A 17,154-nucleotide genomic window follows, 5' to 3' on the forward strand; every position below is an offset into this window, starting at 1 on the left:
CTCAGCACAGCGGATGTCGAGCCGCCACCTCCCGCCGGTCAGGAACCTGCCGCACTGGACGCGAGTCGGCTTTCTGGACAAATCTGGCGTTTCAAATTCACGACCACCGAAACCCCTGCAGCCCCTGATCCGAGCAGACCCCGAGGCGGTGCGGGCGGCCGGGGGAGGCGGAGAGAGGGGCCGCTCCCCCGGGGTCATGGTGGCGGTGCGGGCGGCCGGGGGAGGCGGAGAGAGGGGCCGCACCCCCGGGGACAGGGGCCGCTCCCCTGGGGACATGGTGGCGAACACCCGCGTAGCGTCGCTCCAGAGGAACATCACGTTCCTGCAGCAGCAACACGGGGATACGCTAAACAAGCTGCATGCTGAGATAGACGACCTCAAGCGAGAGAATAAAGGTGAGGGGTGTGTGGGTGTTGTAATGTATAATAATGTGTTTAATATCAAGATTTTAAACTTTTCTTTTCTTATTCTTTTTTTGGATAAATAAGGTATTCGTGCACATGTTATAATTTAAGGAGAGCGCAGATTTGGAAGACTAGAGTGACATTTCATTTGACTAATTCAATGATATTAATTCAAACAACAGTTCTAATAGTATGTGGTCCTGTCCCAATGACCCGATTGACTCCCGAGGATGAGCCGCTGAAAACTGAGACGCGGTTGTTACATCTCGTGGTTGCATGGCAACGCCAAGGTTGTGAAGGGGGGAGGAAAGCGGATGGTGAATGATGCCTCTCTGTAGGGGGTAATCGGCGCTGCTCCAGTGTCGCTTTACCGAGCAGTGCCACCATGTTCATGTCTCCCCAATGGACCCCCCACCAAGAGTTGTCTCACACAAGTTGAAAAGGAATCCCGTAACGTGTCTCTTGCTGACGTCATCTCAGCAGCCGGCTGACAGTGTGGTTCAATGGTTATTTTGCTAATAACTGGGAAGAGGACAGGACCGACATTTTGTACTCCTCCGGATTTTCTTTTGGTTTTCAGATTTGCAGTATAAACTGATAATGGATCCTCCAAAATTAAGCCGAAAAAGTAAGTTGCAATCCTTCCACTCACTCACTCACTCACTCACTCACACACACACACACACACACACACACACACACACACACACACACACATTGTACTTGTAAAGTGTGAGATTAATTATTGTGTCAATGAATCCATTCCTGAGCAATTGATTCTTTGACAAGTTGTCTCCGCAGTAGTTCCATTCGCTGGACCATATGCAGCCATCACACGCTAATAATACCATACTGACCACAGCCAGCATGTATCCTATCTTGTCTCCTGTAGGTGCAGCCTCGACACATCCAAGTCAGCGGGGGGTCCGGCCCCCTACCCAGGGAGGTGATGCCAACAGAGGGCTCTACCTGGAGCGGCCCCTGCAGGCGGCCCACTGCCCCTACCAGGACCCCCAGCACACAGCCAGGTATGGTACGGGTCTCCAGCCCACCCATCTGCTCCCATACTGTTGTTCTCCAGTGTAACTTCAATTGCCAACATGCAGTCCGTTAAAGTTACACTACCCGCACGGAAATGAGCTGATGCGGAATTTTAAGGTGAAAGGTAACCAAACCACTCAAAAGACTTAAGGGGAGCCACTATCTATCCACCCATCTGCATTTGCGTAGGTGGAACATTTTGGATGTGCGCCACCTTTTGAGAACAGTAACCGTTTATACTAATTTGAGAATCAAATTTAAACAAACAAAACATTGAATGTGTAACGTACACATTAACATACAAACATCTAAATGTAATCTGGTCACACTGATGGCTGGTTGGCGAGGTATGAATTTGTATGATGAGCACAAAATTGTATAAATCAGGGGTTATATACTGATGTTATATACATAATAGCATGTACAAATATATATATAATTTCGGTTAATGGCAATATTTTATATATATATATATATATATAGCAAAATAGTCATTTATTGGTAACAACAATATTGGTAAAGTTATAGCCTGAGAGGTAAAATGAACAGAACTTTTTATATTAGAATGGTTGAGACCAGGGAACCATTTAACATTTGGAGCCTTGATGTATCACTACCTATCATCATACTTGGACGTACCAATCATTACATTGAATTAAATGAAAACGGTTTGAAAGGTAAGCCGTGTCCCGGCTCCCACATTAACCCAGTCTGTGACTCCCTCCCCGTCCGCTGAACCCAGCAGCGCCGCCGGCCCTGAAGCCCGAGCAGCGGGGCCCCAGGAGCGTGGCCCGGGGTTGCTCGGGGGGCTCATCACCTCCCTCCAGCCGCTGCGTATCCATAGCAGCCCGGTGCACCACCCCAGGGCCCCCACCCTGCCGGAGTGTGAGGTCATCATCAGACAGCTCTACAACACCAACAGTCTGCAGTCTCAAGAGGTAAGGGACCAGGCCGGCATGAACACTGCCAGGGTCAGGGGTTTGAATCCCACTGGGAGAATGTGGCTGGGACAAGACCAGGGTCAGGGGTTTGAATCCCACTGGGAGAATGTGGCTGGGACAAGACCAGGGTCAGGGGTTTGAATCCCACTGGGAGAATGTGGCTGGGACAAGACCAGGGTCAGGGGTTTGAATCCCACTGGGAGAATGTGGCTGGGACAAGACCAGGGTCAGGGGTTTGAATCCCACTAGTAGAGCTTGGCACGTACACTACAAGGGTAAGGGGTGCGATTCCTTCTAGTAGAGCGTGGCGCGTACACTACCAGGGTTGTGGGATTGAATCCCACTGGTAGAGCGTTCACCTAATACTATTTAGACGCGATCACTAGAGCTTGTTGGTGTGCAAAGATTTTGTATCTGTGTTGAAACCTTTGCCAGAAACAAAAACATTGTTCAATTCTAATCAAGCTTTAGAGATTTGATGATGTAATTTAATAATAGTTGGTGTTTTTCTAGATTATACGCATTAAAGCCGTTCTGAGAGACATTGTGTTCAACAAGAAGATCAGCCCAGAGAACTACATTCTGACCAAGGCTTTCCTTGGAGACGGGCCCCGGTAGGACGACACAGAACCCTATCATATGGTTAACATGGCAGAGGCATGCATTAGCAGTAGTAGTCCAGTATTATTATCCTTCTTTTTTTGTACTTTACAGCAAGACTTCGGCGACAGAGAGGTTTCCACCGCTCGCACATAAACAGCTCCCAAAAAAAACGTAGGTGGACAAACTTTACATTTGATTTAGTATTAGTTCTATTTTACACTAATCTAAGCAAGCAATCTTTCAATCATCAATCTTTGTTTGGGAAGGTCTCGTTTTTTAAATTAAATTACAACCTGTACAACCTGGAAGGTAAAACTAACCTGTGTCACGACTGTCTAAACCTAGCTCATGTTCCGCATTAGTGTTCTATGCATGTCAAATCAGACACGTGGTCACGTGTAGTAAAGCTTTCATAGGGTGACCGATCGAAAGGCATGTGAATTACTCTCATTCTAATCCCCTGTGGTTGGAGCTACTATTGGGTCTTCCACACGTCCTGTGTCCTCCCTCTCCCCAGCCCCAGGCCCACTCAGCCCAGGGAGGCGGACGCAGTGATCCTCCCGGCGCTGAAGCATCAGAGTCTGAGCTCCACCATCCTAGAGAGACAGAGGAGGGCCCAGGCGGTGCAGAGGAGCCGCTTGAAACGGACCATGCAGTGAGCCAGCTCCAGGTGTCTCAAGATGTGTTCACAACTCCCATAGGGCCCCCTCAGGGCCCCTTCAGGGCCATCCCACCAGACGAAGTACAAACATCAAACAAGGAACTCACAATGAACTATGGCATGAAGCTGAGGTCAGACTAAAGCTCCCAAATGCGTCCTCATGTATGCGGCTCCATGGTTTGAAACATCCACTCGGTAGAATAAACTTTAACATGACTTTGATTCTTATACGTGCATGTGCTTTCATTATATTAGCAAAGTATGCAAACACACAGCGCCCTCTAGTGGTGGAAGAACTAACTTCATGTACAGCACTGTCCCCAAACCGACCAATTCCATTATTCTGTCTAATGCCAGACCAAGCTCAATCGTAGCTTGCAAGTTGGTCTGGGGAAGCTGCCGTCATTTTCTTCAGCACAAGAGGCGTGATCAACGGGCCTAGTTCAACTAGGCCCCTCTACGCGATTGGCTACTTGCCGTCGCTTCTCTGACGTCATTGTGTTAAACCAGCCAATTGCGCGCCTAGGGGAAAAGCCAGCTTGGTGATTAGCTCCCACAAAAACGTATCGGAAGCAGAAAGAAATGTATTGCTTTTCTCCAGACCCTTGTGCAGGGCGAACTCAAATCGCAGGCAGAATGGGCGGGGCTACCCAGTCTACAAATCCATAAGTCTGGCTACATTTAGGCTTTATATTTAATACACATTCACTGTGGATTTTTAATGACATTGGCAATGACATTGCCATACCTATGTAAAACTTGTGAAAATATATGAAGATCATAAAAAGCACTTAAAACGACAACAGAAACTTTATTCAACTCTAGGTCAGTGATCTACTTGAAAGTAATTGAAGAGGGCCCATTGTTTGAATATATGCAAGTTTGACTCACTCAACGATGACTACTTTATGCAAATGCTGCCCTTCTCCACCAGGGGCTGTTCCTATGAAGGAAGTTGCTTTCACAATGAAGAGGCATGCCTGCAGACTGTTGTGTGGCATTTTCTGTGGTTAATAGAAATACACCACTTTGTTATTAACGAAAGAGTACAGCCAAGTCTTCTATGCTTAAGCTTCCTTGTTACTCACTCTATTTTGCACATATTCGGGACGACCTCACATGTTCCTCTTGCGTGGCATATAATTGTTTCTAAATAAACCATAGATATACAACATGAAGAAGAAACATCTCAAATGCCATTTAATAGATACTATAAGACAAAACCATCATGGCCCTGGTGTTCCCGCTTAACGTGCCTTACACGGCTACATTGTATGGGGGGAAGAGTAGCTCTGCAGATCCACACACAATAAGGCCGCCCGGCGTCCATTGTCAGTGGTCAGGGCCTAGGACGAATAATTCACCAGCATTGGCCGTGCCACTTTGTTGCATCACAGAGCCTTTGTAGGGCGATGTGGGAACTGGCCGGCACTATAGCCAGTTCCAACCAGTGGCTCAGTGTCTATTAGCATTCAGCGAGTGTTGCTGGAACGGGCAGCGTCCTGCCAGCCAGCTGCAGTCTACTGGGGCTGAACTGGAGCCTCAGTGACTGGTTTGGTAGACCGAGAGAACTACCTCTTTATGCCATAAGCAGAAGTAAACACACCACCCAGGCCCCTCCCTGACTCCTGTTTGTGCTAGTGTTCATGTTGTGTGAAATATTGCGTGAATCGAAAAAAGGGGCAGGGATCTCTCAGATCTGATGAATTAAGATTTTCTGATTGTTTGCTAAGAAATATAGACTATACACTACAATAGTATGTTTTATGACTTGCTTGTTTTGAATACAGCCTTGTTTGTATATGCTGTTTACATCTCAGCACAATATTAATTCAGGGGGATTGTGTTAAGAATATGTCATTAGAAAGGGATTTATTGTCTTTCTCCCACCTTGTCTCCAATAAAAGACCCCAAGACTCATTGACGAGAGCTCCTGGACTAAAACGGGAGAGTAGAATCATATCATCATAAGTCGTCTGAACTGTGAGCCGTAAACTGCGTTTCATGACGATATGATTCCAGGAACTATACGACGGAAATGGAAGATATGTTAACGCCATACAATAACTTCAGTAATTTAAAGCCTTTAGTTTATTATGAACAAAGCATTATTATAACATTAAAGCAATTGAATCATCTAGTATATTAATGCTTTCTAATGAACTAAAAGCTTATAAATTACTAATGACTGGATGTTTTTATAAAGTATCACCGACGATATGGTTGTATCAGGTTACCTAGGTTTGAAATTATTTATAAACCTTTAAATGTGGATTTGGAGTCGTATCGATGAACCCCGTTACGACCACGAGGGACTCGCCGTCGACCTCTCTCCGTCCACACTCGTCACCTGGCTGGCGGGGAGCTCGAGCCAGCCTCCTCGAGCAGTCCGTGACGTGCGGCTAGTGAGTGGGAGCGCGCAGACCTGCCCTCCCGTCGCCATTTTTCGCTCTCGCATAGTCTCACTCGAGCGGCTTGCGAGAGGGGGGCTGCTGCGCAGAGAACCGGGGAAAGTATAAAACACAGCCCTGCGCGAACTGGAAATACATACAAAGCGGTGACCGGAGTGCGCGCGAACCCTGCGCTCGTTTTGTAACCCTCCCAGGTCGCACGCATGTGCCGGCGGGTCACTGTTATTAACGCATTTGATGTGAAGACGTGTTCCAGGCCGCCATTTTTTACTGCTACCGCTTCCAAAAGTCTGCTCCGACTCAAGACGGGGACCTCTGAGACGCTTCCGTGACTCGTGTTTTACACTCGGATCGACCAGCGACTGTAACTGTGTGTCCGACCTGTGGCCGTCCGCATTATGGCGCCGTTATGAGGAACCGGTTTGATGCCACTGTAGGTTCACCTTTTCCGTTCTCAGACGTGACCGGGGCGGCAGAGGAGTAGTTTTAACAACTGCTCACTTTGTCGGAAGAAGGAACGAAAAGGGGAACCGTCGTTTTGAATCCTTTGCTGCTCTGAACCGCACTGGATGTGCGTCTTTCGTCCAAGTGTCGGCCACTCGCACCGCCCGTCGCCATTGCCTCAAGACAAGGGAGACACATTATGTCCCAGAGTTGGAGCCAGCTAGTCGCAGCTTGACCCTGAACGTCGGGTCCTGGTCCGGTGGAGGTCTCCGGATCCTGCACCTTCTTGGTAGAAACCCTTTCGAGAACGTCAGCGCCGACCGCCCTGCCCTGGATCTCAAGATCCGGTAGATCGCTCTGTTCCTCCAGCCCGGCGGATTCACGAGGCTTTTAATTTATTGTGTAGCTGTTAGTCTACTTGTCATTTCTATTGTAGTTTGTTTATTTATTATTTTCGAGTAGAGAGAATCATGTCCGCGGCACGGTTCGATTCGTCCGATCGGTCCGCCTGGTATTTCGGACCGGTGTCTCGACAAGAGGCTCAGAACAGATTACAGGGACAGAGACATGGTATGTTCCTGGTGAGGGATTCGTCGACCTGCCCGGGTGACTACGTGCTGTCAGTATCTGAGAATTCAAAAGTGTCCCACTATATTATAAACTCTTTGTCGAGCAAGAGGTTTAAGATAGGGGACCAGGAGTTCGAGCACCTCGCCGCCCTTCTGGAGTTCTATAAGATCCACTACCTGGACACCACCACGTTGATAGAGCCAGCATCGAGGTGAGTGGCTGCTCCATTCAGGTGTTGGCTAATGTCTTCAATCTCTTGCCTGTACCTTACATATCTTATTATGACGACCCAGTGAGTTACTCTATGAGGATCATCCGGATGATCATCAACCGGATTGCTACGTATTTAATATTACCACAGTTCCCGCAATTATGCTCTGATTAAGCCTTTAATCAAACGGCATTGTTCGATTGTAGCTGGCATGCCGGGGCTGGAACACGCTCCAACACCTCCCACATATCTCACTGCTCTGGGCGGTCTGTAGGGAGGTGTGGTGTGGTAATGAAAGCTAACTGATTTGTAATATGACAAGTGAGCGAGTTCATGTGCTCCCGAATACATATGTAATGGAAATAATATCTGTTTATCTTGTCTTTCTGTTTACAACAAGACCATGGAGTCGTGGACAACAGTTCACACCACAGACACAATGTTTGCATGTTGCAAATAATTTTGGTTCACTGTTATTTATTTGAATGTCAGAGTTCCTTCCAAGTTGACACAAATGTGACGTTTCTGTGTGTTTGTAAATTCAAACCAAAGGATTCCTTTGGAATACTATGACCTAGAATTGCTTATTTGGAGAATACATACTAATACACACGCATGTAGAGAATACACACTAGGCTTTACTAGATCAGGTTACGGGGAGGTGGTGACTGTAGTCAGAGGTGCTTCCCTTGATAGTTCAAAAACTTAACCTAATCTGACTCTTGCATGATTGGCAATTTGACATACAATCTGAGCCACCTAAGGATACTTGGTTGTCCCTGAGCCCAGGGATTATGATGCTGAAGCAGCAATGCATTCAAGAAGAATAACCCATACTTAATGGCACAACCCATAGTGGCGTTCAGCCTTATCCTGGAGGAGTAAAGAAATCAACCATTGACACTAGGAGGGTATTTTCCGTCTGATTAAAATACTGTTAGAAGTGGTGGTAGTAAAAGCTTTAAAGAGCGACCCTCTCTTTATTCTATCGTTGCTAGTGTTGTTCCTCATGTCTTCCCCTGTTCCTCCCTGTAACGATGGCCCTGCTGCAGGTACGCCAGCCCCGTCTCCGGCCCGGTGCAGCCCATGGGCCCCCCGGACGACAACCTGGAGTACGTGCGGGCGCTGTACGACTTCCTGGGTCATGACGCCGAGGACCTGCCCTTCAAGAAGGGCGAGCTGCTGATCATCCTGGAGAAGCCGGAGGAGCAGTGGTGGAGCGCCAAGAGCAAGGAGGGCCGCGTGGGCATGATCCCCGTGCCCTACGTGGAGAAGTTCGCCCGCCAGGCCCCGCACCCAGGCCAGCCGCCGCACGGCTCCCGCAACTCCAACAGCTACGGCATCCCCGAGCCCTCGCACGCCCACGCCTACGCCCAGCCCCAGACCCCGACCCCGCTGCCCCCAGGGGCCCCGGCCGCCCTGATCTCCCCGGGGCCGTCCCTGGCCAACGGGCCCGTCATGGCCAAGGCCATCCAGAGGAGAGTCCCCTGTGCCTATGACAAGACGGCCCTGGCTCTAGAGGTACGCACACTTTGTTGTTTATGGTCCACGGGGCGGTACACATCAGGCTACACTTACACTAGTTCACACTTCTTTGTAAATGTGTCAGTTAGCCAAGAGGGTAGTTAGCATCTGTAGTCCTAAGGGCTTGTCCACAGTATGAAAATTAGAATAACGTAAAGAAAATTACGATACATTATATTAGGAAACATTTAAGGTAAAGCTTTCTAAATAATCTGAGAATGCAATGTCAACACCTGAAGAGATGGAGTGGGTTCACAGAGGGGCTGGAGGTTTAGTTATAGGTACAGCTCTGCTGTTTGTTGAGACAGCTTTTCAGATATGATCTATAAGGTTTAACAGGCATGGCCACATGTTGGGCTTTATAAGTGACTCATGTGACCGATATTATCAATGCAAGTGTTCTTCAATCACAATGGGGAAGTTGCATTTGAATTTGACTTGCAAGCCAATCATCCATATTGGATGAACTATGTTGGAGCCACATGAGATTGTAATATGGTATGTTATGCTATGGCTTAGCATAATGTACTATTACGTGCAACCCACTTTCAAAACAACTCTCCTATCCATAACATTAACATTCCCTCCAAAGCTGCCCTTTTCCTCAGCGATGTGGTGCTCTGCTACCGTTTTGAATGGAATCCAGGGTCTATTAATCACCCTGTGTTGACTCTCTAAAGGGAAAATGCAGTCAGCTATTTCTGAGTGAAGAAATGCTGAGTAATGTTTGGCCTGGTGACTTGGCAGTGTACTGTTTGGTGAACTCATCCATAGATTACCAATAAAGGACAGTGGCAGCCTCGTGGTGGGACTGGGATAATGCCTAATCAATGTGTTGGTTCATTGGTATAAAAGCCCATCGGGAGGCAGATCTCAGAATTTATTCTGTGGGAGTCTTGGTAGTTAACTATTATGGATAACATGCAAAACAATAACAAAATACTCTGGAACTGTTATGCCGTTATTATTGACAATGGTATGAAAATCATATCAATTACAATTTTCATTTGACAAATTGATTTAGCCATCAGGGCTAGTAAGCTGTTAAGTTTAGTATAATCCCTGCCCATCTATTGCTACCGATTTTATGTCGATTCCCAGTCAAGAAATCCATACTTGTTTATTTCAGCTTGCCTTGCATTTCTTCTTCTTCTTCATTTGTCTTGGTCTACAGACTTTTCATATCTTCACTCCCATATTCTTTACCCTGGCTGCTATACATTACAACAACATATTATATTGCAGCAGCCAGCGGAAGCAAGTCCGCCAGAACTGGACCGATTAAAAACTTTGAAATATTCTTCCATGCTTGAGGTATTCTTCCATGGTTCAAAGATCTGTTTAGAACTGAGGCCATCCTGGTATTTTATTATTCGGCTATCGTCCTTTCTATAAAACAGCTTTGAAACACTGACAAAGAGGAAGTAAAGAAGAGACATGCGATTAAACAAACCTTTGGTCAGTGGGCTTCATCCATATCCAGTGTTGTGTGTGTGTGTGTGTGTGTGTGTGTGTCTGTGAATGTGTGTGACCACAACTGCCTGCGACACTCAACAAATTTGATTTGAATCAGACTGGGTTGAAACCGGTCCTCTCAAGTGATTCCGGTCATGTGACTTTTGAGACTCAATTGGGTTGGCCTCGAGTCTCATTGGTGAAAATCTTCCAGGAAGATTCCAGGAATGTCCTAAGCATGCCAGGAACTCCACAAAGCTGCACAATAAACCAACATGTCATGTTCATATCTGTACCTGGCATAACGCATTTGGCATTGCCGTGGTTTTTCAGTAGCCATGACTTTTGCAAGTTTGCTTTCACTTCCTCTCAGTTTGAATCTATTACGAGCCGTAAAGAGAAACTACATTGTGCAGCTCTTTCAATAAGTCCGTCATAAGATTAGTTAAAAATGGAACCTGATCCTTCAAGTATATATAGAAGCAAACATTTTTCACTTTTTTGCAGTTCCAGTACATGGAGGTAATTGGAGATGTCAAGCTATTTAAAACCAATATAAGCCTCATCAATTAATTGCATAAATTTGGAAAAACAAAGAAGATATACAATTGGATATAATTTTTGCAAAACCACCAAGTCTTAAAGTAGTCTGCTATTCATTTTTATCGCGCAATGCTCTTTTAAGATCAGAAGCGTTCATTCGGTAAACGAAATGGTTCAGCATTAGCTCATGTCGTTTGTACGTGTTGAGTCTAAATGGTTGTTTGGTGTGAACTCATTCAGGCAGCAGGTCTGGCTTACGACCTGGGATTATGGCCCTGTGCTGACTCAAGGGTGAACTGGTGGTGGATAGACAGATGAATGCTGCAGGTGCACCGTCGATTGGCGAAAAATGCTTTGGATGGGGATTTCACTGGTTCTTGGTGTTGGGTAACTCGAAGAGTCCCAGGTGACTAGGTTTGTGGATACTGTTGAGACGTGATGTGTAGATACTAGAAACATCCGTAGTGGGTTTCCTGTCAAGATGCATGCAGGCGGTAACCCAGACCGGATCCTCCACAGTGTGCAGCTTAGATGACCTTAGAGGTTTTATGGTTGTGAGGGACAGTACAGAGTGTAGAAGTGTACTACCAAGTGTCAAAAGTGTAATCTATTTATCTTTGTCATTTAGCACACTTTTATTAAGGATAGTTGGTAGCCACTAGCTTTTTTGCTTCATTTTATTAGATAAAAGGACTGCAATAACTTAATGTGTACTCATTTAGGATAGGCGATGTCAAACTGTTAATTATGGACGCACACACACAAGTATGGAATTTCCCATCGATTACCACACAAATACCAACTTTGGCCTCGATGGCCAAACGCTGGAAATTACTCACTTACAACGCATACGGTTTCTGACATGTTCTCACGGCAGGCAGGGACACCAGCATCTCTTGGTCCCAATCCTCTTGGTGTGAGCAGGGCCCAGCCTGGAGCTCACACCCGCTATGCAGGGTCTCGGCATGAGGTTTTTCGCCGGTCTTTTGGGGGACCAGAAAGAAGATGCTGGAGGAAGTTAACGCACCCTAGTCACCAGAAGTTCTTGGTTTGACCCACGGTCTCCGAAGTATACATGTAGGGATACTAGATCTGTACTCCTGAACAACATGGTTCTTATAATGCGCTGTGATTTGCAGCTTCTTAACGCGTATGCATTGTTTTTCATTGTGTTTTGAGTCTTGGTTTCTTTCGAATTGTAAATCAGTGTAGTCCCATGTGTGACCAGATGAAGTACGTAGTTGCTTATCACCGCCTTCAGCTTCTCTGGCTACTCTAGATAAGTTGATTGCGATGCAAATCCATCCATGAGCCCAAGGATAACTAATCATAGATAACGGTGACTTTCAAACGGGGCTTTCCACGCTTTAATTTTGGAGTCTTGTTGACTATCTTGATGATGACATTTCACTGTTCTTTTTTTGTACCCGGATTGAGAGCGTATGGTTCTGAATGTTCAATGTTATTAAAGGTCCCATGACATGCCACCAGGTGTGGGCTGATTAGCCGTTACAAGCCGTTTTGGAAAGCTGTCCCTTCTGACATCACAGGTGGGCGTGTCCACCTAGATGTGTGACGGATAGATGAGCAACGTTTGCTACAGTCCACTGGGTAGCCTGGTAGACTGTTCTATCTAGCACACATCTAGGTGGACACCCCCACCTGTGATGTCATAAGGGACAGATTTCCAAAACGGCTTGTAACGGCTAATCAGCCCACACCTGGTGGCATGTCATGGGACCTTTTAAGCGAAGTCGTAAAGCCGTTCGGCCCCTTGCTGAACATCTGTAGAGCCGTGGTTGTTCGACTCGGAGGCACATATCTAGATATTTTTATACAAACCTCCAGCAGTTCGAGGTGTTATGAATAATATGGTGTTTGTTTTAACGACTAGATGCTGCCTTTGCATGAATACACTTTCGGTTATCTCGTTTTAACATTCTGTCCTTGTTTCGAGATACCACGGTTGTCGTAACTTTCCAATTTGTAAATCAGGAATCTCTTCCAGGAGGCTGAATTAGGGCTATCCACCTCCTTGGTCTCGAAGGAGAGTATGTCCCTTGATAACCCTTCTCTTTCCTAGGAATAGCCCTGAGCTTGGGTTTTGGTGTGCCTTTCTTTTACTGTTTTATTTTTTTTCATTGTTGTTGGTTAGTTCCTGAATGTGTGCTTTTTGTGTTTCTCCACAGGTGGGGGACATCGTCAAGGTGATGCGGATGAACATCAGCGGCCAATGGGAGGGTGAGGTGAATGGGAGGCGAGGCTTGTTTCCCTTCACCCATGTCAAAATAATGGACCCCCAGAATCCAGACGAGAGTGACTGAGCCAACAGCACCGCGTGTGAAACACCGCCAATCTAGCTGGCTGTCTACCCCCGCCCCGCCCCACAGTGTCCCTACGACTACGCGCTTGCCTGCTTAGGGCTACACACTGAGAGCACCCCCTCTATTGTCACGCCTGTGCAACCTGCGAGGCTTCTGACTGTTTACAGCTCTGGACTACTATCTGGATCCCCCCCTCCCCTTCCCAGTGCGCCCACCTGTTCCCAGTGCCCCTTCTTCTTCCCAGTCCCCCTTCTTCTTCCCAGTCCCCCCTCCTCCCCTTCCCAGTGCCCCCTCATCTTCCCAGTGCCCCCTCATCTTCCCAGTGCCCCCTCATCTTCCCAGTGGCCCCTCCTCCCCTTCCCAGTGCCCCCTCATCTTCCCAGTACCCCCTCCTCCCCTTCCCAGTGCCCCCTCCTCCCCTTCCCAGTGCCCCCTCATCTTCCCAGTGCCCCCTCATCTTCCCAGTGCCCCCTCATCTTCCCAGTGCCCCCTCATCTTCCCAGTACCCCCTCCTCCCCTTCCCAGTGGCCCCTCCTCCCCTTCCCAGTGCCCCCACCTCTTCCCAGTGGCCCCTTCTCCCCTTCCCAGTGGCCACTCCTCCCCTTCCCAGTGGCCCCTCCTCCCCTTCCCAGTGGCCCCTCCTCCCCTTCCCAGTGCCCCCACCTCTTCCCAGTGCCCCCTCCACCTCTTCCCAGTGCCCCCTCCTCCCCTTCCCAGTGCCCCCACCTCTTCCCAGTGCCCCCTCCTCCTCTTCCCAGTGCCCCCTCCTCCCTTTCCCAGTGCCCCCACCTCTTCCCAGTGGCCCCTTCTAGGGCTCGGCGTTATGGACCAACAGTCACTTCTCGATATCTTCAAGCAGAATATCGATATAAGATAAATATCGATATTTATTGATGCAACAACATAGTTGCCGTTGCCGCGCTCCAACTCGTCATTCTACATCGGTGGCGCCGCTGTGCTCTCATTTCCAGCCTGCTGTGTCGCTGTGCTCGTTAACCTGCCTTGCTGATGGGGGGGGGGGGGGGAGTTACTGTGGAGCTACCGTTATTACTATAGCCTACCTACCTACCGTTTGGATTTACCGTTACTATTCCTACCGTTCGGAATTGAATACAGTTTGATGGTTGCATAAACCATGGACTAGACACTGCCGAACATTACAATATAGTATCACGGCCAAAAGCTGTATGCGCCTCCGGAATATTATGAATCTTATTAGCCTATATATTAATAATAATTATATTATTAATATATCTCCCGACCGAGAACCTGACTGTCGGAGTCTCAGATGTCTCTGGTTCTTCTACCTCCTCATCAATCTGAAGCACAGAATTGAATCGCGATGGATAAAATATGCTGTACTTTCAACGCAAATTAAACTATATCGATGTTGACGATATTGTCTTGTTTGAAAAAAATTCGATATATTTCAAATATCAATATATCGCCCAGCCCTAACCCCTTCCTCTTCCCAGTACCCCTTCCTCTTCAAAGGGCCCCTTCCTCTTCCAAGTACCCCCTCCTCCCCTTCCCAGTGCCCCCACCCCTTCCCAGTTCCCCCACCTTTTCCCAGTGCCCCCTCCTCTTCCTAGTGCCCCTACCTATCCCCCAGCACCCCACATCCTGGTCCTAGGCTGGACCAGTGTCTGTTATCGTTTTGCCTTAAAGCGTCCTTTACAGTTACAGAATCATCGGTGTGTGTGTGTGTTTTTCGTTAAGCAGAATGTGTTACTGTGGTGTTAACTATCAATATCATCATGGAATCGATCGATTTTAATTTAGTATTTTGTCCTCAATTTTCCACGGATTTGTTACAGTTGAAAAACGTCAGACATTCTTCTGAAAGCCTGTTTTCCAGATGTATGTTTTTTTTGGTTTGTTTTGGATGTGAGTATTGTTGTGCACAAGAGAGGGACTCAACCCTACTGTACGAACGCTGGGCCTTTTGTTTCAAGGGCTAGACAGCCTGCTAAAATGTTACGGCTTGAAACGATTACATCACTGTTGTATGTAATCAGCAGGCCTTGTCTGCGGTTCAGATTGACTGACTGAACCTTGTATACATAAAAGATGTATATAATATATATGTGGCTGTATAATGTGTGCTATGGCTTAGGAAACTGAGTGGAACCATAGAACATGGACTCAAACCCACAACCTCAGCCCTGTTCGCCAAGCGGTCCTCATTAACCTCAGTGTGACTTCATCTCACTGTGTTGTTGGTGCCGTATGATTTGCAGGACACATTGGTGTTTCTAAAGCTGCCCTCGGCACGTGCCTGGTGTCTGTCTGGGACACCCAGCCGTACGATGTTGCAGCGGTCTTACGTACCGGGAAGAGATTTATCCCTGCGTGGCTCGATAGCAGCCGCTGCTACAAGCATCGCTTCACAGCAGTCCTTTAAGCACCGTTATTTAAAAACATGGTGGCCATTTAACGAGGGGGGCCAAAGGCATTTTGATGCAGTAAGCACCCTCTCCCCCCACACCCCCAAGCAAGTGAGGATACAGGTCAATGGTGGTGGGGTGGGAGCAGAACTCAGCAGTGAAAGCCTTTTATCTTTTTATCCTTTTATCCTTCTTTTTTTTGCAACGTCTCTCTCCTGCACATGCAATCCTCCTGTGTGTCGTCTAGGTAGCGTTACTTTGTTCCCCTGATCCCATCTGTGATAGCATTACGTTGGTGTGCTGGGAGGGGAGCGCGGGCGGTGTAAACTGATCCCAGTGTGGGAGGACCGTTGGCGTTCGGTGTGGAGGATGATGTTCTCCCTGGTGACCCCGAGCTGGCGATGATCTGTGCCCTACAATGGGAGCTCTGACCATGTCTGCTGTAAAGATGCTCCACAACTGCCTTGGTCTCTCTTTTCCCTTAACCCTCTCTCCCTAGGGGACCCCCATTCTCAGAGTCATTCAGCGACGCAGCTGTGCAACCTCTCGAATTCCCTTTTTCTTTTTGTCGTTTTCGTTGCCACTTATTGAATGACTTTTGTTGCTTGATGTACAAACGATGGGTCGACGGTTTCTGAAAACACGACCTCTGACCCTCTGGGTGACTTCATTTAGTATTTTCTCAAGAGGGACAGAAATGCCTGCTGGTTACCTGATGCTTGCATGATGTCTTGGACTCGGAAATGCCCCCCCCCCCCCCCCCCCCCCCTCTCTCCCCATCACATTGCCCTCTCCCCAATGCTGCTTTTTCTGTTTTTCTTACCAACGTTTTGATCTATTTCAATGCTGCCTGGTCTGTGAAACCAACCTGTACTGGTTCTGGTCCTCTCCGGCCCCTATGAACCCGTTCTGACGGAGCAATACACCCTCCTCTGGTCCCCTCCTCCCTGGGCTGGAACTGCCTCCAACACGCTTCACCCTCCACAGTATTACTCCTGCTGTTTACTCATGTTCTAAGAAAGCCTTTTTTGTTTGTGTTGTCCTTTTACTTAAGATTGGAAAAACAATTGTGCCTTTTTATTTTCTTATTATACCATTTCTATGTGTTAATATTTGCCATGGTTTAACAGCCGTGCTGATATTGAACCCCCTTAATGTACATAAAAAGTTAATAAAATGTACTTCTTTATCCGGCTCTCTACTGCCCGTTCTTCCTGCTCTCCCTGTGTACGGGAACAACGTGTCTATTCTAGGTGATGTATATCTCTGTGCGGGGCCAGACTATCTGGAGCATGAAAGGGTCCGGTCTGCGTCGGAGGCTTTGTGGCTGCTCGTTATGATTCAGGAGGACACCCGGGAGGGAGGAAGCAATTAATGAATGTTAATGAGGTGCTAAGAAAAGAGAGCTGCTTTCTCGTTGACCTACAGAACGAGGCTGTCAAAACTTTTCCCAAGGACAAGGGGTTTGAGAGGAGGCCGAGTTTTGGAAGTCACAGCAGTGCCGTGGTGATGTACGGAGAGGTTTATGAGGTGGATACATGGATGTGCATCACACGGTATTCAAACATCTTGAGGGAGGGGGTTGAACGGGAAAAAGACACCGGTTGTTTGGGTCATTTGGGGGTCTGTCCTACC

General features: G+C 47.5%; 2 protein-coding genes across 2 annotated transcripts; both read left to right on the plus strand.

Annotated features, from left to right (window-relative positions):
• Window positions 1-13: 13 nt before the first annotated feature.
• Window positions 14-3,799, plus strand: ccdc74b (coiled-coil domain containing 74B; the record flags this gene model as incomplete). The annotated part of the gene is made up of 7 exons (XM_079735706.1): window positions 14-395; window positions 985-1,032; window positions 1,297-1,432; window positions 2,191-2,383; window positions 2,900-3,000; window positions 3,101-3,160; window positions 3,450-3,799. 7 exons carry the CDS (start codon window positions 14-16, stop codon window positions 3,646-3,648), a joined length of 1,119 nt encoding a protein of 372 aa, XP_079591832.1. The 3' UTR covers window positions 3,649-3,799.
• A 2,324-nt stretch (window positions 3,800-6,123) lies between these two features.
• crkl (v-crk avian sarcoma virus CT10 oncogene homolog-like) lies at window positions 6,124-16,708 on the plus strand. Its single transcript, XM_079734963.1, has 3 exons — window positions 6,124-7,286; window positions 8,339-8,807; window positions 12,998-16,708. The coding sequence occupies exons 1-3, from the start codon at window positions 6,976-6,978 to the stop codon at window positions 13,130-13,132; spliced, it is 915 nt and encodes a 304-aa protein (XP_079591089.1). The 5' UTR covers window positions 6,124-6,975; the 3' UTR covers window positions 13,133-16,708.
• The last annotated feature ends 446 nt before the right edge of the window (window positions 16,709-17,154 follow it).

This window comes from Pollachius pollachius (genome assembly GCF_949987615.1).
Source record: "Pollachius pollachius genome assembly, chromosome: 4".
Classification (NCBI taxonomy): Eukaryota; Metazoa; Chordata; class Actinopteri; order Gadiformes; family Gadidae; genus Pollachius; species Pollachius pollachius.

Coding starts and splice junctions, on each gene's coding strand:
- crkl (XM_079734963.1), top strand. CDS start 6,976: ATGTCCGCGGCACGGTTCGATTCGTCCGATCGGTCCGCCTGGTATTTC. Junction 7,287..8,338: donor TTGATAGAGCCAGCATCGAG/GTGAGTGGCTGC, acceptor GCCCTGCTGCAG/GTACGCCAGCCCCGTCTCCG. Junction 8,808..12,997: donor AGACGGCCCTGGCTCTAGAG/GTACGCACACTT, acceptor GTTTCTCCACAG/GTGGGGGACATCGTCAAGGT.